We start from the raw sequence: 24,443 nt of genomic DNA on the forward strand, positions 1-24,443 counted from the left end.
CCTTCTGTGAAATGCCTCAGAGATAAAAAAGTGCCTTTTTCTCCTCTGCAGCCTCACACGTGTGCGGGGAAGAACTGCGGCCTCAATTTTATTAATTTCTGACTCAGAAGCGGCTGGGGTTTGCACTGGCGTGTTTTGTTTGGCTGCTGCCACAAAGGCAGCTGTGATAAGGGAGGGGTGGCTCAAATTCCCAATGTGGGGCCTTGTTTTATGATTTACTCCAGCTTCTCCCTTCCTTTACCATACCAAAGAGAGTCTGAAGTACAGATCGACCTGGCTGGTACATCAGAGCCTAAGGCATGTGGGAACAGAGTGATTTCCATTCACTGTTATACAACAGTCTGCTGCTAGAGACACATTACTGCTACTGGAGATTTTATTTTCTCCACTTCTCCAACTGACTTAAACTAAGCTGACAAATAATTTTCCCCATGTAATAGTTGTATCTATGGCATGAAGTTTTGTTGCTGAAGCTGTAACCTTATGGTGCGATTTTTTTTTTTGTTTCATATTTCCAGTAAATAACCAGAACAACTTCCCCACATCTAAAAACACTGATGTTAGTCAAGCATTATCACTTCAGGTTTCCTAGAATTATTAATTACTTGTAGTATAGGAAAAACTCCCCATTTTATACTTTCATTAAACAAACTAGCCTCCCTCTCCAGTGCTTTTGTCAATCTGACATAGCCCTCAGGATGAGAACTGTTATCAGATATGCTTCTACACTTGTCCACATTCCTAGCAATATTGCCAGCACTCCCCAGCTGCAGGGAGCGCTGCCAGATAAGCAACCACTGGTTTGGGTATGGCCAGCCTTCCTGGAATTGGGGTGAAGCATGTTGCGTTTGCAGGTGGAAGCCTGACTGCATGGGAGTCAGAAGGAATAAATACTGAATTAACAGGGCAGCTGTGGCAGAGAGTTGTTCAATTGTTTGTAGAGTTACTTCTGTGCAACTAGACCAAACTACCTCTACTACGTTTCTGCTATTAGTTTTTCTAGTAATCATATGCTTGAAGTTATAATTAACATTATCAACCCGTCAATAAAACTTCCACATGAATTCAATCATAGAAAGTCATATTTCCTTTAATTTTATACTGATAGAATCATACCAGGTATGTTTATTTTTAATCCACCTTCCGCTAAACACTGCAACATGCGAGGTTTTGAAGCCCTCGCAGTTTGAGCTACCATTTGTGTGGCACAAGCTACAAACACCTTTGCAATGAATGGCACCCGAGAATTATGTTCAAAATTTTGCGTTGTTTGTCTTTAATGTAGTGGGAGTTGATGGAAAAGGAGAAGTTTAAGTCCAGTTCTTGAATTAAGCTCAACCTTCAGCTGAGCTACAAGAACATACACTACTGCTATTTCAAAGGATACCCACAATACGCTGGTTGTGTTCAAGTCTGTTTAGAAGCGATTCATTAATTGCTCATGTCCCACCACAGACCCACGCCGACTAATCACCTTGTCCTGTTTCTCACTGTATTTTTGTTGTTTATGATTGTCAAAACATTACAATAATATAAAAGCATTTCAGAGTAAATACAGAAAAATGTTTTTTTCATTTGATTTATTTTCATAATAAACCAATTAAAAATACAAAAGACAAGGACCCAAGGTTCAGTGGGCTCCATCATTTAAAAATTTGTCCTTAAATACAAATTCACTCTGTAATATGAATACATATAACATTAGACCTCTAAACACAATGATCTTATTTGCATCTATCAAAAATTTGTATGGAAACAAATTAGCTGAAAAAACTTCCCTGCGACATTGAATGTACAGTATTTACAATCAAAAAAAAAAGAATTCTTTGCAGTATTAATTTCCAAAAACCTGCATAAATTGTATATATTTCATTTCCCTCCCCCCTTACAAAATAATCTGAAGTAGAAAGCAAGATTGTTAAGCTTCATAGTCATAAAATGGTATGAAATATTTGCACCTGTAGTGATGCCATTAGCTTCTGTAATTAAATATATCCAATGTTTTCATATAAAATATAGACATAGCAATGTCCATTACTGGAATATATGTTTTGTGTACTCTCAATAGGAGTGTATATTCTATTTTGCACACACAAGAGCTTGTGCTGCAAAAATGCAAGAGGATACCTGGTTATCAAATTCTAAAACTGATGTAATTCACTGGTATGAAACAAATACTCAATCATAAAAATTCAAACGCATGGAATGAAACTGTCTCACTAAAAGTAACTGCTGCTTCAAAAGTTAAGTGATACACATACAGATTAAACAGAAAAGGTTACAATAACAACGTAAATCAGCAAGAGACTGAAAACGTAAAATAAGAAGTTTGAAACTTTGGCCAACAACCTCAGGAGAAAGTCTTCATAGCATAAAAAGCATGTTCCTTCATGCCTGTATTTTGAAAAATGAGTAATATATAATTTTATTGATATGATAACACTTAGCAATTAACAGAAAATCAAAATCCATCCTAAAGCATGAATTCTAACAATTAACTGCAGAAATTAAGTAGCTTTGCAACATCTTGCTTCAAAATCAAATCATATATACATAAATGAAAGGTCCCATCACATTTATGAAAATAATCATCCACAGGGTCTTTTTTTTAATTATTTAATTATTAATACAAATTGGGTTCCAATGGCTCATTTTCTTGCTTCACTTGCATGTTAGATGGGATACCATTTGAACTGGACACTACCATCACAAATGGCTGCTGCTGGAAACTCTGCTCCGACTGCTCAGTATCGTCTGATTTGTCACCCCCTTCCTTCACTGCTTCTTTTACGCCAACCTGTTTGGTTTCTGGTGCTTTAATAACCGAAGTGATCACCGTGCCCGACGGATGAGACATCACCTGGGAGCTGCTGGGCGAAAATGTCACCACGGGGGTAGTGGCACTGAAGGATGGAGATGAAGCCATGTTGACTGTTCCATTGCAAATTGTCTGCACACTGCTGGTGAGCACCTGCTGAACTTGTGCTGGGCTCAGCACAATTGAGGAAGGAGGCGAGACTGGCTTCTGAGACTGTACCATGACGTTTTCTTTAAGAACCGTCATGGCTTGGGAAGTCGGAATGGCTTGTAAAATAAATTTTTGGGCTGCTGTTACTGAGGCTGGATCTGTGCTGGCTATAACTGTAGTAAGAGGCACTGTCTGGAGTGTTACAGTATGCAGCTGCTGATTTCCAGGAGAAACAACCACTGGAACCTGGGCTGGAGTCTGTAAAGTCCTGTTAAGATTAGAAAAGATTATAGGGTCAAAACACTTCCACGCTGAATTTTAAAAAAAATACTTACTATAGAAAAATCATTTGGCATCATAAACATTTATTTACCCAACATTTCCGAAAGAAGTAGCAGTATCTCTCCTAATAAAAAAGAACTGGACCTGACCCCTGAATTCAGCAAGATGTTCTGAAAGTAAAGGTAACGTGCATGAACAATACTGCCATCACCAAACTGAACAGCCTGCCTTTGAGACATTGAGTAGGTCATCAAAAAAACTGGGAATCACATCTAAGACTCCCCATCTCAAGCATCAACCAACATCACAAGCATGACCCACTACACATCTGCCATCAGTTTCACAAGTTACCTTAAATAATTCACAAATCACGAGCCTAAATAATTCATAAGTCAGGCCTTGATTCTCCTGACATCCATATATACATCTACCTATATGCAAAAGAATTCACATTGCAGCAGTAAATCTGGTCAAGACCTTCTCAGACTCCCAGGACACACAGTTCTCTGTCTGCCAGGCTCATACATGACTTCTGGTAAAACAACTGAACAGAACCTGCTCCCAAAAACATCACTTTAAATTAGGAGTAATTCCATCAGTTTCAGGCTCAAAGACTTGGGTGCCACATTACTTTCAACAGATATACAGCTGCAAGGGCAACATTAGAAGGTTAACAGCTGTACTGCTGGAGTACACAGCTACTGCAGTGGACAACAGTGACTTAAACTTTGCAACACACTCCAGGTCAAGCAAATAAAACCAAAACAAAAAATCCAAACCATAACATAAATAGTTACTGGAGAGGGAAAGAGAAGGGAAGGATAACTGCTTTGACATTCTCCTACAGCTTGCTCCAGCCCACTGTGCCATGCTGTCTCTGACAGTCTTTCTTTCCTTCTGCTTGTCATGCAAAGTTCTGTCCAACCTTCCTGGTTCTTTTTAGTGTTTTCTCCTGCCTGCCCTCCTCCTCCTTTTTTAGTTTTAAGCTCTCCCTTGTATTTTCTCAAAGATAAACAAAAATAACTATCTCCTCCTCCTACCTTATTTCTACCCCTGCTGAAATCACTTTAGATGCAAAGCAATTTACTGTCAACATTTCTACTTTGAAGTCCACGCACAGCTCTGCCTGCTCTTTCTTCTGAACACTGGACATCAGATATGCTCTAAGGATTGCCTACCATACATCTACCATGGAACATCCTGCTTTCTGTAGTCCTTCTATCCGTGTAGCATCTATTTTTCACAGCTCTGTGAAATCCTACTTGCCAGCATTTAGCCATGGACCAATCAACTCTGACTCAGCATATTCAAAATGTCAATTTAAAACTACACTCTGGCTATCCCAGTTTCAACAAAAAGCTTACCAAAGCAGGACTTATGTGGAGCTGAAGCTACAGGGCAATGTGGATGCAGATGCTGCTGCTGGCCATAGTCCAACCACACAGGGAGCTGCATTCCCATTTTCTTAGTGCAGCAGCAGAAGCAAGTGAAGGAATATATGTAGATGATTTGCCAGGTCCTACTCAGCTCAGTCCTCTGGGAAAGGCCTCTAGCTGAGCTCCAAAGATTGCTCCAGCAAGAGTAGCCCCAGTAACCCTGCTGGTATTAGGCTCAGAGCACATGGGTACTCTCTGAGCAGCCTCCAGCTGCCAGTCCCTGCTGCATGCAATATTTTCCCCCAGCTCCCACACAGCTTGCTAACACAAGGAACAAAACTTCCATCTGTAGCTTTCTCTTCTTCCCAAGAAAGAAGGTTGCAGTACCCAGCAATGCTGCAATAGCAAAACAAATCCAAATCCTTGCCAACAAGGCTCCCACACAGGTCTCATCACAAAGGCCATCATAATCGGGACTCAAAATTTGATGTAACTGACACCTGAGTCATCTTGAGCTCCTTTTTCACTAAACTAGAGACTGCCCAAGGAAGAAGCTCATAGAAATGAGGCTGGAGGTGAAGCACCAGCTAGAGTGATTGCTTCTTTCTTTCAAACTTCTGGAGAACTTGGTGCTGCACCGCAAATACCAACACGGAGCTTAAAGTGCAAGGCTCAGAATGACAGTACCAAGGCTCACATCAGGTGTGAGAAAGGTTATTAGTGCTAACTCTCTTTTTTTTTTCTTGCCCCCGCAATTTTCCTGGGACCTTCACAGAAAAGTCAGAAATAGTAATAGGATGAGGGCATCCACTAGCTTTTTTTACCTACAGTTAAACAAACTTGCAGTAAAACCAAAGTGTCACATACATACAGCTCAACCCAGGAAAGTCTACAGAGACCAACAAATGCCAGTGGAACAGCTATGAAGGAAAGACAGCTGACACTTGTCATCAGAAAAGCTTTAAAAGTTTCAGAGTAGATACTGAGTCAGCTCTTTAATCCATAAAGAAACTTACCTGAGCTTGAAGGATTAAGATCAACTCAATAGCTGCAGTTTTGAAAGTAGCACCTGAAGCTGATAGCTTGTGCTGGTATGCCATCCAAGGATTACTTTGAAGCTACTTTCTTGTTCTCTAGTTGTTTTGTAAAAAATAAAAGCTTCTAACTGCTAAATGGCTGTAAAGGACAACCTTGAAAAGTGTGAACTGGATCTAATCAATGCAGAAAGTATCTCTAAAGCACTAGGAGTAAAAGCTCTGGGAAATCAGGCCATTTGTCTTAGCATACTGTAATTAGTATCTGCATATCGATGCTAAGCCATTTTATTTCTCTTGAAAGCCAGTCCCATACCTGTACACCATACTGTGATTAATAGTTTAATCTAGATGCTTTGTCTTTTCCATCAGTCAAGATATAGATATATGATACACAAGTATATAAACCTGTACATACAGATATATGTATACACATATAGTATGAACCTGCTAAAGTGAATGCATGCAGCAGGCGTCTGCACAAGCACAGCATAAATATTTATTTACATTACTGGTGGCCAAGCAAGACATTTTCCTTAATTGTTAAAACTACAGACAGCTGTATCTGTTTACTAACTAAAAATCTACCTGCTCAAACTGTTTGCCTTGAATATCGCTGAAAAAAAATACAGCTTAATCATTTTCTCCATTTAAAAAAAAAATGTACACACTAATTAAGGTGATTTGTTAACACTGGGTTACTTTATTTTAGGTGCTTTGAACTGTATATTTTGCTACACTTTCGAATTTCATTGATATTTTGCTAACACCACTTCTGCTCTAAGGTACAAATCTTTTGGTCAATTATTTTAAAAGTTCCTGCTGAGGTTTCAAAAAGAACAAGAACATTGAGCAACAGTGATGAAAAGGAAATGCTGCCATAAAACAATCTGGTTACAACTGAGAAAAGAATGACAAAAATTCAGAAGTCATTTTAGCTTGGCAGAAAATTATGGTCTATTTCTTGGTCCATTTGTTACTGTTAATGGCCTAGAATTGTGCAATATCTTATTAGCTCATCAAGAGGTAACTAGTGATAAAGCAAACAGTAAGTGACAGGCAAGAAAAACAAGTTTATTCGTGGTAATTTACGTGAAAATTATGAAATGGAAACTATACCAATAAATACTGAAGCTACAAGCCAAGGAAGATATAAAACAAATTGAAGCTACAAGCCAAGGTAAACAAAGTATTTCACAGTACAGTAAGAAAATGAAACAATACAATATTAAGAAACATAGAGAGATGTACCACAGAATTCCCTCTCCAACATACACATTGTTCAACCTACAGCTACAGGGGAAATGACGGCCTGGAGGTAAATAGGCTAATTTCCAGAGACTTAGCCCATTTGTTCAATTAACTGGTTGCCAGAACTCATTCAGTCAAGCCAGGAAGAGTAAAGGAGGTGAAGAGGTGGGACGAGCTTGTTAAAATCACTTTGGATGCCTAAGTTGAGAGGTGATCTCCTCTGAGTACTATACAGAGAGCATCAACCAAATGCTACTCAGGAGCTGTACTGTTGCTGCAAACTGCTCCACAGCTGCACTCATGGACATGATCCTCAGTCATCAGCAATCTTATCAATACTTCACCCCAGTGTATTTTCTCATAGCCACCGGCTGTTCTACAGCACAAGCCACACGGACAGGTGCTGCCAAGCAGTCCAGCAGGTGATGTCCATGAGAGGTAGAAACGTGCTTGATGCTGATGCCCTCCTGCCCAGTCTTAACACAGCCTCCTCTGAAGTGGTGGCGGTGCACATTCTTGTCTAATGCTTTGCCTGAACAACATCATTTCTTAACGTCATGAGGACAGAGGACTCAGCTCTTAAAGCTGTCCTTTTTACTGACCCACGGAGTTTTACATTCTTCTTACTAGAATTTTTCAAAACTGCACAGTCACCTGAATTAAAACTCAGGAACTTTGCTACTAACAGAAATCTGCAGAGCCCCTACCTCTTTCAACAGTGGAAAGACATGGAAAGAGAGCTCCTACGGATAGCTTCTTATTGTGCAGAAACAAAATTAGTCTGACTAGAGGATTTTGAAGTCCTTCCTGTCATAAGCAGTTGCCTTCTTGCCTACCACAGAAACTAAATCAGAACTGCATTTAAGAAAAGTTCTTCTCAGCTGCAGGAAAATCACATCGAAATGTTTGGTTATAACCAAAGTCTTGACAGAAGATAGATAGCTGTGATAGAAGTCATCCCTATTACAAATGTGTTCTGACAGACAAACCTTGTTGTAAGATAAAGAGAGTTTCTTGTAGAAGCCCACTGAGATCACATCAGTCTATTCCTGACCAACATCTCCCTCAGGAAGGACATTTTTCTCACCATCCTGAAATCTACATTGCAGTCAAGCCTTCACTTAAGAGATTACAGAGATCAGCTCTTTGTAACAGTCACCTGTTTGCCTTCCTTTGGGGAAGGCTATGGCAGCAGTGAGTCAGATCCAACGGTATCTACTAGTCAGTGTGCTGGAGAGCTTCTACTGCAGGCCTGCCTTTGGAGCACTGATAGGAGACTACTGTCTAACTGCAAACAGAAGCAAAGCAAAGCACGGGCACTGATGGTGGCCGATCAAAGGATAGCCTTCTAAATTAGCCAGAAGTTGAGTTGTCATTGTGGTAGCTTGGACAGAACATGTTAGAAGACCAGAATTCGGACTCAGAATTGAATATTGATAGAAACATTGTGTTTCATACCTGAAGCCTGCTAAAGCATTGTAAAAGGTCTGTCAGCAGTCAGCTAATTCCAAGTTTCTTGGTACACAGAGCTGCCAGCTAGATGATTCAGCTATGTCCCATACAGTCAATAAAAGAGACAGAGACATAATTTAAAATTACTCACTATATAATCTTCTCTGAACCGTAAGTAATGTGAGAACCTCTTTTCACTACATCTTAAATCACTACTACTCTAGATTAAAGGCAAATGAAAATGCATTTTCAAGAATCTTTTTATCTCCAGCCCTCATCATTTAAGGGAGAAATTTAATTGCCCAAACACAGGCACCTTACAGCCCTGTATGATGTCCTACACAAGGTAAGTCCCTAGCCTTACAGGAGAGGTACACTTTCTGGAGCAACAGAAAGGATGCTCTTTACACTCAGAATGATCCAACGGTCATGGAGCTGAATCCCAGGCCAGTGCCTCCTAATTCCAAGCTGAAGTACAATTACTCAAATAAACCAGATGTTCTGGTTAACCTGTGTAAGTTATTCTGATTTAAACAGAAGAATTCTACAAGCACTAAATTCAAAGAAACTTCTTCTTCCTTGTAAACGGTGTCTCATTGGAAAAAGTTAGCAATAAAATGCTCATCCAGAGTGACATTTTTATTTTTGTCTTATCATTGCAAACATTTGGTGCCAAACTTGGCTCCCAGTTACACAACTGGAGACTACGGTAACTGTGCTTGCATACACCAAGCCAGAACAGTCAGATCTGCAGAACAGCAGTGCGTTTACAATTTCAAATATTCCCACTGGGGATACTACATGTTTTCCTCAGTCAGCAAAATCCAGTTTGCTTGACCTGACCCTGCTCCTGCCCTGTCTCCTAAGCTTCAGTTAACAGATCACCACAGCCTTTCTCTTTAAGCACTGGGGCTGAAGAGGCATTTATCCTTGGAAAGTAACACTTCTCTTTGTCTCCCCTTCATACAACAGCACCAAAACTTGTACAAAAAGCACATTAAAAGCCATCCAAAAGCCAAGACCTTTCCACTTCAGAGTAAGATACAAGCTCTGTGCAGCTATAAATGAAGTTGCTGCCTGTCTCCTGCAAAGAACCAACTGTGGATTCTCACTGGCATGCCCATTTCTTTGAGAAACGCCAAGAGGCCCTGGGGAACAGCTGCAACACTCTCCCAGTGGTGCTCTGGGAGTAGTCTGTACCAGACAATGTTGCCTAGTGCAGGGCAGGGATGCTGACATGAGCCCTTCACAACAGTCTTCAAATGTGATTCTTTTACCAAGTTCCTCAACAGAGATGATGTAGGTTCAGAACTTACTCTCTGAAGGCTACAGTTAAGTGTTAAGAAACCAATTGTTTTGACCTCAAAGATGTTCAATATTTTCTCTCTTATTTTTTTTCTTCTTAAAACAACAGAAGCAAATTACTGCAGAGGGAAGACCATTTACTTCCATCAAGCAGAGGAGTGAACATTCACACGAATAAAACTTTAGAACTACATTGCATAAGACAAACTATATGGGTTCAATATGTTCATGCTTCGAAGCAGAGCCCAACCACTAAACAGTATGCATCAGAAAAACTTTCGAGAATCATAACCAGACCCTAGTTTCTGTTTTGCCCAAATGACCTTGACTATTTACATGCCCCAGTCACTGAACAGCAACTGGCAACCAATGTTGCTATTTGTCCTCATTCTTCCTACTGTAAAGTGACTCCAAACACAATCCTACAGAGCATGTGCATACATCAGAAGGTCTGCCAACTCTTAGTCTACCATGGCATTCATACCTGCTGTACATTTTCAAATCAAGTAGACCACCCATTTCAACCCTTATGGAAGCCCCACTGCAGCAATTCAGAATGTGTACACAAACACATTCAACTACTAGAGATTTAGCTGTTTGAACAAACCAACCTTTGTTTTAGCCTTATTATAAAACAAGAAAAAACATATGCTCCAAAATAAGTTCAGTGTGTCATTCTACATCACCAAACTACTTTAAGTTTGCACTTTGAAGTTTAGCAGAAATTTATCTGTCATAAATTGTATTTTGAGAGCCTGGAATGGGCAGTGACTATTGCACAGGATTCATCAGCACCTTGGTTTGCAGCTTGTCCCATCCTGGTGGTTATTTTTTTCATTCTAACTGCTCAGAAGCTGTAGTATAATCTTTCTTAATCAGCAATACTTCTATACCATTCTGAAAAGGTCAGATGGTTCCTTTTTTCTCCTTCATTTAAGACACTTTATCATCTTGGCTAAGAAAAGTGCAATTGAAGACTTCATGGAATAATGTTCTAAGTTACAAACAATGGATGTGAACCAATGCAATACAGAACTCTAAGGCTTTAAGGCTTTTATTTAATTTGAACCTCACACATATATCATCTCTACTACTTTTTCCCCTTAGTTTATTACCCAATGTCCGATTGTGAAATACTGTAATGCAATAACTGGATGTCATAATGTCACTGAACAGCTTTCCAAATGTTAGGCTGGACTTCTAGCCTGCATTAAGTCTTACTTCTGTTTGTTGTTACCATTCCTTATACCATCTATACTACTGACATTTTTTGTGATACGTAATCTAGTGTAGGTCTAGCCTAGACCTATTTAACTCTGCAAATTCCTGAACTTTCTCCCTGTTAATGTTTAATATTATTGTTCTTCTGACTTATGTGGTACTGCATAGCCTCAATTATATCTGTACTTATTTCCTTTCACTATATATTGCCCTTGTCAATTTTTACAAGTAAGTAAATCCTTCATCAAGCCCAAACTCATTGGACTGCACTGTACTGAGTAGCTTCATCCCTAAGCTTTAAAAACATACAACACATCACCTTGATGCAGATTTTTATTAATTCTCTAAATTCATTTCAAAACTGGAATTTTTTTGTTAAATCCTTCATAATCATCTTTCACATAAACTTCTGATAAAATATAATCTTTCTCCTGTTCTTCGGAAACAAAGAAATTATTTGGTCTCATTACTGTCATTACCCACTTCTCTGACAAAAACACATGGTTTACCTCAGAGAGTCAGTACCACTCCAAAACTACTGGTGGCTCTGGATGTGATTTTCAAAGGAAAGAACAGAGGAAGGGAGCAGGAAATAGCATTACTGCCATTTTGCAGCAGAAAATTATAACCACTAACAAAGCAAATATCAAAAAAAGTTATGATAATTGATTGAGAATGTGCAGCTCCTGAATCATATCCTGAAGTTTTCCTGAAACAGCTTTAAGGTCCACAATCACTATATACAACTCTGACATTCCTGTGAGGAGCCTAGATTGCAAGAACATTTGTTTGTTTTAGGTCTTTTGTAGTCAGTATGGCTGAGATGAACAAGCTCCATATGCACCTGTCCATTGGGCGACACCTCAGGCTAGGGTAAAATCAGGCTTAAGTGACTTTTTAAAGCCTCTTCAGTTAGGATGCTGCTACTAAGGGGTAGATGCAAAAGAGTCATGATACTGTGTAGTGTTAGCCAGTTGACTTACAAATTCAGCCTGGAAGCATGACTGTCTCCAAAAACAGTCTGCAGATACACAGCTCCCATGAAATTATTCTGTTAATTGTTTTCTAAAATCAAAAGAACTTGTTCTTGTAACAGCAGCAAAATGCTAGAGCAGATAACATGGAACTTTCCCTTGCTGTAACTGGGGACAATACAAAAGATTAAAGAGATGACAAAAAATTCTTAAGATGAAAAAGCAAGAAGGAAAATCTTTCTGAAGGGATCATGCAGACCCACCATGTATAATTCAAAAGCAAAGCCACCAAACAATTGGTGTAGAAGCAGAGACATGAAAACACAGTTTCTGCTGTGGAACAGAATTGACAATGCCAATTTTAAGGAGTTGTGTATTTTAACTCTCGAAAGGATGTGCATCAAGTCTAATACCATGGGAAGGATGCACTTCCCCCCACCAAAGGCAGAGTGTTTATGTGTGTACGTGTCACAGTATGCTGTAGTCACTCTAAATTCCTAGGATCAACCACAAAGACATTGTTTCATGTCAATTAAACTGGAAGACTAGCATTTCTTGGAAGTAAAACAATCTACTCTATCTAGCCATTAGCCAGTGAATTTATTATTATTCAAATATTTATGTTCTGTATATTTTCTTACCTTATATTCTGAACCGAGGAATTCAACGATTCATCCGGAACATTACTGGTTACAGCTGCATGTCCTTCTGTGAGGGGCTGCAACGGCTGCATTACGTGAACTGTCCGAAAAAGCTGAGTGGATTGTACTGGCTGCGGAGATTGCATTGTCCTCAAAACTTCTGAAGTCAAGCCAGGTGTCTGCTGCTGTCCAACTTCTACATGCTCCTTCAGCTTAGCAGGCTTTGCGTTTCCTGTTTTTAGCATCGCGGTTGATCCTCCCTTTGTTCCTGCGTTTGCAGATGCTCTAGTTCTGCTTGATTGGTTTCTGTTGGCCACCGCAGTCGAGAGCAGAGTTGAATCTGATGATTCAGTGCTAGGGCTCGCATCCTCATCATCAATATAGATGAGATCTTTTGGCATTTCTTTAAATTGATACACTAGACGCTGCCCTTCTACTTTAGCCAAGATTCCTCTTTGGTAATAGTATCTGTTTAAAGCATACATACATCAAGTTACACAGGTTTTTTGCCAAAACCAAAACAAAGCCACAAAACTCCCAGAAAATAAACACAGCACTAACAAGTAAACAAACTTTTAAGTGTCTAGTTTCTTCATTATAAAAAAGTTGCCAATTTAATAGCATATTGTTTTCCTCAAACAACTTTCATTTACTGGTATTTCATGTCACGTTTTACCTCCAACCTTAAATACCTCTGCGGAGAAAAAGAAAAGAACTCCACGACTTGGCAGCTCTGCTATCAACTCACACACTTTAAAAAGGTGCATGAAACTTTCAATTCTCCTCTTGACTCATACAGTTCTTTCAGTTACCTGAATTCATGCTTATTCACCAGTGAGCACAGGCAGACATTTCAGCTACAGCAAAGCAAAGGGAACAGGACAGGAAGGCACTACTTCTGTTATATTTACAAACTAATATGACAATTTGAAATTACGCACACTGAGGTGAGAGGTGAAGGGAAATTAAAAGAAATGCATAGCTGCTGAGTTGGACAATTATCCAGGTAAGACTGAAGCTTCGTGGACATCTGCTTATTTTGCAGTCTCTTATGTATGAGAAAACCCCCGGCTTGATAGGCAGTGGCACACAATTCTATGTTTTAAAATTGTCTGTACACACAAGTTCAGAGAAGTGAAATCAGATCTGAATTCTAAAACTTTATCTTCCACTGGAAAGGGGATCATGTGCAACAAGTAGAAACAATTTAATGAATACACCTGCATTTAGCTTTTTTTTTTTTTTTAGAAAAGACATTCAAATTTATGTAAAAGGCTTGCCCCACTTGAAATCTTCAGTCTTTTACTTTGTCTGACTCTGAAGATGCAGTTTTTGCAGCAGCACTGAAAAATGTCTGTGCTGAAAGTGAAGGTGACTGACTTGGAGTTGAGGTTAGTAAGGGTTACTTTTAGTTAGCTAATTTTATTTTCCTGAAATAATTTCTTCATTTTCCAAACTAATAGAATACTATGTTGCTATACAAATTAGACGAGGCATTAAATGCACACAAACCCTAAGGCAACAAAAACAGTCTTTTATTAAAAATGCACATACCTGAGAGCTCTACCCATTGTTTCATAATTCATGTCAGGTTTGTTTTTGTGTTTTCCCCACAACCTGGACACAGCCTTGGAATCTACCAGTTTGAAAATGCCCTTCTCTCTTTGAGTCCATTTGATATATTTAGGACACGTAGCTTTGTCCTGGAGCAGTGCTAGTAAGAACTCCCAGAGATAAATTGTATTACCTAAAATGAAAGTATTTCAAAACACACAAAAAATAGAAAAAATATTAGTTGACCATATTTTATTAATGATGCAAATAATCTTAGAAGTAAGAAGCTGGGATCTTTACAAATAGATTGTAATACATAATCAAGACTAGGAAATAGTGATGGAAGAGGATAGGAAAAGATTCCTGTGAGTTCTTATAATCTGGATGACCAAACACCCCAGACACTTTCTCTGTACCAGTCAGGCACCAGTCAACCTACAGCTGCACCATTCCAACCACCAAGATTAGACAGCATTAGTCACCTACGTATCCATTTCCCTCCTGCCTAATCCGGTTACAGAAGCAGTCACTACTGCTTTATCTTGAATAGGAACATGTTCAAGTCTATGATCTAAAAACGCTGGAAATTAGGCTGTTGCTTAAATGCTTTGCTGAATTGAGGTGAGTGTTATAATCCTTTAAAAGGCTAAACAAAATCCTTACTTTTAAGAATTAGATTTATATGGGGCAATCAGTGGTATGTGCTGAGGTAGGTATATCTTCAAGGATAAAGTACAGAAAAAGGTAATTTTTTTTAATCCAGTGAGCACTTGCACTTGCTGGTAGACAACCTCAAATTTAATTTTACAAACAAGCAGGCACAAACACTTATATATGGAAATCCGTCACATCTATTCAGTGTTTACCACGTATAAAGAAACAGTATTAAAATCACAGACTGTGAATACTTAAAACAAGCACAAAATTTGCATATTTTTTCTGAACCACATTTAAGGAGTCTAAACCCATACAATCAATTAGATCCTTTTTTCTGCCTTCTTTTTTTAAGGCTTTTGGGTGTTTGACTTTCTTTTGGGAATCTGAAGCTGCACGTAGGCTTTTTAGTTGTTAGTCTGAGAAAGTAAGTAAAAATTTCTTATATCACGTCCCAGAAGTAGCTGTGCAAAAACACAGCAATGATAGCATGTGCAAGTTTCATAAATTCCACAAAATATGATGCCCAGCACATTAGAAGGTGACAGGATCACTTTTGATAGCTTCAATTTAACCCAGCAGATTTTTTTCCATTTTAACAACCACCAGTCTGATCTTTTTTTCTCCTAAAAAATTAAATTCCCATAGTACTGTATTATAAGCTATATTTAGTAAATGCTCATCAAAGTCATCAGCACTGGCAGTACAAAAATGTTAGCAGCTCCTTCAGCAGGTGGAAGCTTGAAAAGTGAGCATTCCTAGAGAAAAAACAACGCCTTTGCAAATGTCTCCCAGCTTACATAAAACAGTCTGTTTGCCTTCAGACACCCCGGAGGTAAAGGTTAAGACTGTCATACAGGAGTGAGAGCATTCCCAGCCATTTATGATCTAATCCAGGGTGCTTTTGTTGTAGTCTAGACCAAAAATGCTCAGCTGCATCAAGGCAATCTGAAAATTCGTCACTGCTTAGCCACTGAAATCACTATGAAAACGACTGGCTGCAAAAAACCAGGTCTGCTTTACCGACAGGCTTTTTTAACCTCCTCTGAGTCACAACAGAATAAAATAGGTAGAAAACTCAGTTTTCTCTAAGCATTGTATAATATAATTATATGGAGAACTTGTTATTTTAGCATACAAGTTCCCCTTAGGGAATACACAGGCAGCTCTCGTGATTTTCTAGCTTCTTCCCTGCCACGGCTGGTCATATTAGTATGTCTTTTACTTGAATTCTATGTTTCCCAAAATGCAAAACAAATGCTCTTCATAGCAAGCAGTGGTTTCAGGCAACACACTCCCTTTTATTTCCTTCAGAATTAGCAATTTTGTAACAATGGACAAATGTGAATTATGATGTATCCTTGCCATCATCGACAGAAACATTAGAATCTTCTGCCTTTTAATTTTTATGGCTAGCTGCTTTCATATTTTCTATTATTTCATTTGAGCACCATATGGAGGTTCCTCTGATATTCTTCTTTCATTTTTACTTAAAAATCAGGTTGTAATTAAAAAAAAAAGGCAACAAGGTGTACTTAAAATGAATGGCATTAACATGTTAAATATTTATTGCTTGCCAATAGTATTTTGTTCCTGTTATTGCAGAAAACGCCTCTTCAAAAAGAAAAAACCCAACATATTCATTTGTCAGTGTAGAGACTTTTTCTGACTTCATGAGTCTGACATTGTTATGACACCATTTTCCAAGGTTGGCTGGGCTTCTGTCCCGGCAAGTACTGCATATGCATGCAAGCCCATCAGTCCCTAGGCATACAGGCAGGCAGCCGTGACATGGGGGACGCTCATTTCCAGCTCCCACTGAGTGCAGCACAACTCGCTGGGTCCACAGCATCAGGCTGCCATTCAGACATGGCACGGGTGCAGGCGTTGGACCCAACAGCAAAGCAACAGAGCTGTTGACAAAACTGACAGGCATTACTGAACAGTCCAGTCTGGAGGAAATGATTTATTGTATCAGTTATGTGGCATCTATTTTTATTTCTCCCTTTTAAACACGGGAGGAATTAAAGTATCAAACCCCCAAGTTTTCTGCTGAAGTCTTCAAGCTGTGTTATAACTTTTCTCCAAATTCAGGGCTTGGTACTTCCTGCTGTTGACTGGCAGCCTTGATTAGCTCCTCATGCAGAATTAGACACAGATGGAACACGTTTTCAAAGATCATCCGTCAAAATAACCACAGCCCAAGAAACACTAATACAATGCAAAGCACTCCCCAAGACTTCACTGAAAACACAGCAGACCCTGTGGGGGGTTGAAGAGTTTCCAAGAACCCTTGCAACTGAAGTGACAAATACATTTTTCTCCCTAGGAACTGAGTATTTCACCAAGATCATATGCTTGTCTTTTACTTGCCTTATGATGAGATATGTTAACCATCTGTGAACATAAGACTTGGGTTTACATCACAACAGAACTGGTGAACTTCTTCTTTTTACAGGTCACTCAGAAACAATGTTCTTTTTAAAACTTCAGTGACAACTCTTTGACTTACCCTTTCCATCTTTGTTTTTCTTTTTCACAGATATGTTTGGAGTTGTAGTAGGGGACTCAGAACGAGATGGTTTCGGTTTTTTCCCTGAAATAAACCACCAGTGAGTCACTGAAGCTTTAAAAAAACAAACAAATGAACAAACAAAAACCCAAACAAAAAAAAATCAAACAAAAAAACCCCAAACAAGGACCTAAAAAGGGAAGAGATATGTTTCCCTAGTTCAAAGAATATTCAATTTCTACTAAGTTAGGAACTCACTTCTATGCTGAACTTCTTCATTTTCTAGAGCAGGATTGGACCCCCTATGCTCTTACTGTACTTTTAGAAAAGACTATATTCACTTTCCTGAAGTCCATGTGCTTTGGAAATTTCTGTGGCTATTTAGGTACTCTTAAGAGCACTTCAAACAGACAAGATGAGAAGAATAAGCTATTAACTCTGGGTAAGAGTTTAAAGAGGAAAAGATAGATAAAATACAGAGCACTATCTTGTACCCTCATCACCAAACTGGAATTTAGGGACAAAACAAGATTGCCTGCTTGTTTAATCAATTGCAAGTCTCCACTGACAGCATCAAACTACACTGTCGTGTGAAACAAACATTTTTTTCCATCCTGTTGTCTTTTACACCTTTTTCAACAGTGGCTGCACATAGAGGAAAGTCACTTGTTTATAACAATCAGAAGAACCAGTAACAAACTCTGAAAAAAAAAATCAGTTTTTAAAGTCATAAGAATGGTGGCTCTATTTGGTAAGGAAGACCGAAAGAAAGAAGTTAGTTACAACTGATTAGAAGAATGAAGAGCATTCATATGAAAATGCTGCAAAATCAACTACTGAAACATAAGGAAATAAAAAAATCGAAGTCATGCTGAAATATTTTTCAATATAAAACCTTGAACCTACTCCTTTATTAGTTCTCATTCTCTGCAATGGCAGCTTTTACAGGTGAAGTAATTAACCAGAAACCTTCAGAACTTTCTTATGAAACAGCAATTTATCTTATCAGGTTTTGCAGTGACCCCTTACTACACTGACATTACTTAAATTACTTAAATTACTGCCTATGATCCTTTGAGAGGCAGAACAGACTAAGCAGACATAAGACTCAGAGAAACATATTTCTAGTCCAAATAGCATATTTTCATAATTAAAGATCTAAAGAAAAATATTTTTCTTTTTCTCTATTTATTGCAGTTCAAAAGAACTGATGTTCTAAAAAGAGGCAAGACCAATAGGCCTGAGCAATCCCATACACTATAGCTTTCCACTTTTGGTTTTGGTTTTAGGGGTTGTTTTAGTAAGGAAACAACTCTGCTGCAGAGTAAGAGCGACAGTTTTTCACTAGCTCTGAAAAAAAAAATAGCTCAGTGCCAGGTTGCACTATCTCCTTTGTTCTAGACTTCCAAGTATAAGGAAGTCATAAGAAACAGTGGTTTGAGCACTCATCTTTTGACCTTAGCAGTATTGCTAAGTCCACCTTTGCACCTTTTTCTTTCTCTTTTTTTGACAGGGTATGAGGGAGGAGGGATAGTTAGTTGAGAGAGCTATAGTGAAGAAACTCTAGTAATGCCTGGAGTCCGCTAACTTTCTTGCTTCCATTCAGACAGGATTCATGACTGAGGACAGGACACAAACAACACTCACCATTTTGGCCAGTAATGTTTTCCTTGAATGAAAGTGGGAGGGAGGAAATCCTACAACATTGTTTTTTTCATATATCATGATATGAAAGGATAAAGAACTACTGGGGTATATTTTTAGAAAGTTTTTATCCACTCACCATTACAGGTTGCAAAAATGTCAGTTTTCCCTAAAAAGTCTAGATGAAGTCACTCTGTATGGATCAGCCTCTAGGGCACAAGAAATCCCTCAGGGTAACCTTGGTTAAGTGCTTTCCCCCCTCTAAGTTGTGTCACAGGAAGACTCTGTTGGGTGCTAGTCTTGCTCCCCCTCTTGAACAGGTTTAAATGTAGCTATTAAGGAGTAGGGAGTATTATTTTGATGTCACTAATTTAGACCTTATCTCTAAATACCTTCAGTTCTTAAGACACAATGAAGTGGATGAGATCCCAATTGGGTCATGACTGAACTATTGCTGGTAAGCTTCAGGAAAAAGAAGTACTGATCCCATGTAATTTACATAATTCTGATTAGAGATAACCTAGGCTACTAATTATGAATACTCCGGCAACAGCAATTCTAGGCTCTCTTTCTTCAGCCTAGACTACTTCAGGACATCTCATTTGGACAGTCCTCTACCAGAAGCCCAACCAAAATTAGCAACCAGTGAAGAATGTGAAACTTCTTTACAGAAACGTATCCATGTTACTGCTGTATATCTAGGCTAGAGATACTTAAGACGATGGTTTCAGACCACACTGTGAGCTATAATCTCCAGGCGCTGACTGATACCATCAAGAGAAACAATTAACAGAGACACACCAGATATGTTTCCTTTGTTTAAAAGAAGGTATTTTTTGAAAGCACATTAAGCACTAGCATGCATTCTTCTTTGGTTCAATAGAGCATGAATTTATTACTTTTCAGAGTACATCACTAAATTCCTTTTTAGGAAAGAATTTTACAAAGAGGAAGGATGAAGAACATGCAAGAGTTAAGCCTTATGTGGGGCTACCATAGTTTTGGCTAGCTAATTGAATTTATAATTGGTATTTTCACTACCTTCCCATAGCAAATACAGGACTGAAGGTATTAGTACAGCAAATTTCCAAGTTTCTTTGTCTGACACTCCTTTGTTTTTCCTGTCTTTCTGATGCGTAGTTTGGCAGCTCAGTGCTCAGACATTCATGAGTACAAACATCACACTGAACACCTTTGGAGTTGAGCAGGTGGGTGGATACAGCTCTCCTACTGTAGCAGTAAGGCCCACAAGGAAAGGAAGTGAAATCACCTCATCACTTCTGGAGAACATTTTCTTGGGGAAGCTCTACTTGACAATGCCATTCTGGCCCAGTTAGCTGGCAACGCTCTGGACTATTCATCCCTCTAAGTTTAGATGATGGGTTAATACACTAGAAGTCTATAAAATCTACAAAAACCCTATAAAATCATGAGTGACATGGATAGGGCAAAATGACCACCACCATTTGCCATGCCTCAAAACTGACCAGAGGAAGGGAAACAGACTGCACTTAAAAAAACCCCCTACAAACAAACAAAACACTCAAAAGAACCCCGCCCACCCACTGCACATCATCCTAAAGTGCACTGCAAAATTAATAACATTTTGCAGCAATTCTTGTACATCAATGACTTATAAATGCCGGGACATTTTGAAGTAACACTTCAACATCACTCAGGCCATACCACCTACCTCATGAACACTGAAATTCATTGAAGACTAGTACCTAATGAAACACTAAGCTGATGAATCTTTTCTAGTGTTTGGGGTTTTTTTCTAAAACAAATACACACATTTGCTGTGAAGCAACTGGTTTTCTAATCTACAGCTAGGGAGGAGGAAGGAGTGGGTGTAAGCAGAAGCACAACACGAAAGAGGGTATGAAAGCATCAAACCAAAGAGGTTAAATGCCTGGCAGACAGCAGCTCCTTGTTTTGACACACACAGAAGTCAACAGTATAAAAGAAGAAGGAAAGAAAAGAACAAACCAAAAAACAGTTTAAAATGCTGTGGTTATCTCACAGTAGTGCGCACAGCACGGTAGCTTCCCAGCAGTACTTTTAGGGCAGCTGCTGGTAAAGCTCCCTTCCACAGCAGTTTCAGTTCAGCTTTCTTAGGGGAATCAGAGACTTCCTGACCCACACCCCTGCCTGCAGGACCTTGTGACACATATGGGGCTCAGGAGGCTTCCCCAAGATCTCCACAGGCTGCTATGCTCTCTCTCACAGATAACTCTCAACATTTGGAATTAGCAGCAAAAGTAGAATTAAAAATGCACTCCTATTCAGCAGGATAGCTGACTGGGTAGGTAGCTGACTGGCTGGGTAGCAGGATTCCTGTTTTGGAAGGCTTTTATTTATCATGCTCTAGGGTTAGCCTTAGGATTAGCTCCAGAAACATAATGCCCTTGGTTTATTTTTCTTTTTCTTTTTTTTTAATTTGTTGCAACAGCACCTAACATCTGTCTATATTACATGACTCTCTTTCCTTGTAGACATCAGCTTCAGACCTCTGATGGGGTCCACGTTGAAGTAGGTAGGAAAACAGGAGCAGAAGGTCTGGCTAACACCACTTCATTACTCTTTGGCACAGCACTGACTACAATGGAACATCACTACACTGTGTAAACGTAATCTACTAGAAATGGAATTAACACTTATTATAGCATGCAGCTATTAAAAAAAAAATTTAATCCTTCATATTTAAGAAAAGCTAAAAAGCCCTCCTCATTCTCATCCCCTATTCTGAACTGATCAAGTATCTTCAGTTGAAGCTAGGTAAGGGCTAATGAAAGTACTTCAGGATTCACAATAACAAAAGCTCTATAGCTTGTATTGCAGTTCTGCTCTGAAGAAGAAATATTCTTACAAATAGGAAGAAGCGGAGATTTCTGTTTCCTACAGGATAAGCCATCTTTGCTATCTCCACAACATCATTAGTCTAAGCACCAGTATATGTGCTCACGCTACTCAGGAAGAAAATGTTTTTTCTGCATTTCTAATTGAGCCCACTCAATTATTCTGGCCTGATAACTAGAATGGTTCCAGACACGCACAGGGGAACCGATTATGCCACCCCCTGCTCTCCTACTCCACACTGCTGTTCTCCAGTATCATCTTACCTTTTCTCTTCTTTGGTTGTTCAAATTCTGGAGTCTCTGGTGATTCAGCGTAAGAGTCTGGGGCTTCCACCACCTCAGGGATCCCATCAAGTGTGACTGACACATGTGTAATAGGAGCCACCATATCATCCTCTTCAGCTGCGCCAAACATAGTTGCTTAAAAGAAGAGGACAAAAGGAATATTTTCACACAGCCATGAGGACTTTTAAAAGTTGGGTTTAGACCAAAAATTTAAACATAGAATAAAACAAAACTATGACACTTCAGGTGTTCAAGGGACAGAAGACTAGTTCATAAGGGAATATATGAGCTGAAAACATTTTCCACAAGCAGAAGCACTACTAAAATAGAAAAAATTAATGATATAACCCACCTCCCCAAAAAAGCACAATTATCTGGTGATCACACATCCACATTTAAGGCAATCTGCAAATATAAGTGTATGTTCTTTTATCCCGACAACGTGCTAATCCTCTATTAGCCAAGCAAAACACTGCAATCTAAACCATCCAACTTCATTCATACCTTCCCTTTGTAATTGTTGATTCTTTCTTTTCCTGTTAAACTCTGGCATGGCAATGAAATCTTTCAATGAATACGACATTGGATTTCTGATACCCAAACTATGTACGTAAAGGGTATCTGGAAGTTATAAAATAATCTTACCAACTCCATGCAACCACACTGCACTGAATCCCTCCTCCTTTCACAAACAAACAAGGCAAATACAGATTGGATTTTCTTTCATAAAAAACTTACTTATTCTTTTTTCATCCAACATAGGACCAGGGGAGTCCATATTGAGAAGTGCTTCAGCAGCCTCGATTGTTTCCATTGTTTCATCTCCATTATGACAAGATGCTTCAACTAAAAGTAAAGGAGAAAAAATAATTCTTAAGAAGCTACAAACTGGACTTAAAGCTTAACACAATATTTATTCTTATTTCATTTCCAGAAAAAAAAAAAAGAAAACGTAGTAAACATGGTCTTCTAGTACATGAGTAGAAACAGATTAGCTGGGGAGAAAATGCAGACTGCAATAATTTATTTAGTACAGTACATTTTTCAAATTACACGTAAAAAAAACCAAAACCAAACCCAATACAAACCTTTTGTTTCTGCCTCATTGTTCTAACCCCTCTCTTTGCTGATTATGCAGTAAAACACAAAACCCATGAACCTAAGAAATATCACTATCACAAACAATAGTCTAGAGAATATTATTTAAAAAAACATGATATTGCTAACTTCTTATGGTGGTCCAAAGTGTTATCCACATAAAAACATGTGGATATGACACTTGAGGACATGATTTAATGGTGAACATGGTGGTGGTGCTGGGTTGACGGTAGGACTTGACGATCTGAGAGGTCTTTTCCAACCCTAACAATTCTATGGTTCTATGAATGGAAGTGAATTCCATAAATAAGAGATGCTCATAAAAAATATCCAGTCATTTAGCCTGGAGGAGATTAAAAAAAATATTCCACAAGTTCTATTGGACAGCATACAATCTAAAGGTGTAAATGAATCCTAAACCATTCAAACTCATAGGAATTACAGGTAAGACTAACAGTGCAAGCTCCAAGAACATACTGGAAAGCAAACATGAAACATGAAAAGCAATACAAAGGGCTGGCAAACCTTCCAAAATTTTTGACTTCTAGACAATTCCTCATCGATCTCAGGAGGGCAGTCATTAGACAAACCCAAAGCTCTTGAGAATTAATTTATGATGCTTAAGGTACGTATGAAGGTCATCTGAGGGTACACACCAAAAACATCCAGTAAAATATCATTTTGTAAAATAACAGCTCTCCCAAGAAGATAATATTGGTTTAACTGGAAGAGTACTTCACCAGAGGATTTTTTTAAAATAACTGTATTATGAAAAATAAGACAGATGGTAGTTCCTGGTACTGTAAACATTTAAAACTGGTTTACACGTTCTTTTAGAAATTACTGTTTGTTGGATGGAAATGCATGGGCTGGGCTTCCTTATCCTTTCACATGAATTTGATGCAACTTTGGGGAATTCACTTGCATCTATCAAAGTGATAAAAAGGGCTGCATTAGTATTCCCCTCCCTAGGACACCAAGAAACCTCATCTACTTTCTCAGTCCAGCAATGGTAATAAGTCAGCTTTAGGCCCTCACTCCTTGTTTAGCCTTGAGGAATTTTGGGTGGTGCAGTTACAAAAAAAAAAAAAAAAAAAAAAAAAAAGGCAGATATGCACGTTCAGACACAATGTAATGACCTTGGAACATTTCTTACATTTCTTCACACAAAAGCAAGACGTTTATGCCAAAATTTCTATACTTAAAAAAAACAAACCAAAAAAACCCTTAAAAATATCAGAGCAATAACAAGAGCATCCAGCTCAGTTAGCAATAAGCAATTACACAATTAAAAAAAACCCAACCAACCAACCCTGGTTTCACCCCACATGTTT

The 24,443-nt window shown here is 38.7% G+C and overlaps 1 protein-coding gene across 6 annotated transcripts in view; it reads right to left on the reverse strand.

Moving 5' to 3' along the window:
* Positions 1-1,563: 1,563 nt before the first annotated feature.
* Positions 1,564-24,443, reverse strand: part of ELF1 (E74 like ETS transcription factor 1) — an 84,288-nt gene continuing 61,408 nt past the window's right edge. For 5 of the 6 annotated variants that reach the window (XM_017827820.1, XM_017827819.1, XM_017827822.1 and 2 more), the window contains 6 exons: positions 22,750-22,857; positions 21,991-22,146; positions 17,225-17,308; positions 14,059-14,251; positions 12,505-12,972; positions 2,311-3,236 (listed from right to left, as the gene is read on the reverse strand). In XM_017827820.1, the coding sequence (XP_017683309.1) occupies positions 2,624-3,236; positions 12,505-12,972; positions 14,059-14,251; positions 17,225-17,308; positions 21,991-22,146; positions 22,750-22,857 (1,622 nt within the window). In that variant the 3' untranslated portion in view covers positions 2,311-2,623. Of the gene's footprint in view, positions 3,237-12,504; positions 12,973-14,058; positions 14,252-17,224; positions 17,309-21,990; positions 22,147-22,749; positions 22,858-24,443 lie in introns of all 6 variants that reach the window. The other variant, XM_017827817.1, reaches the window with a different exon arrangement.

Source organism: Lepidothrix coronata, unplaced genomic scaffold, assembly GCF_001604755.1.
Source record: "Lepidothrix coronata isolate B3197 unplaced genomic scaffold, Lepidothrix_coronata-1.0 Scaffold143, whole genome shotgun sequence".
In the NCBI taxonomy this organism is placed as follows: domain Eukaryota; kingdom Metazoa; phylum Chordata; class Aves; order Passeriformes; family Pipridae; genus Lepidothrix; species Lepidothrix coronata.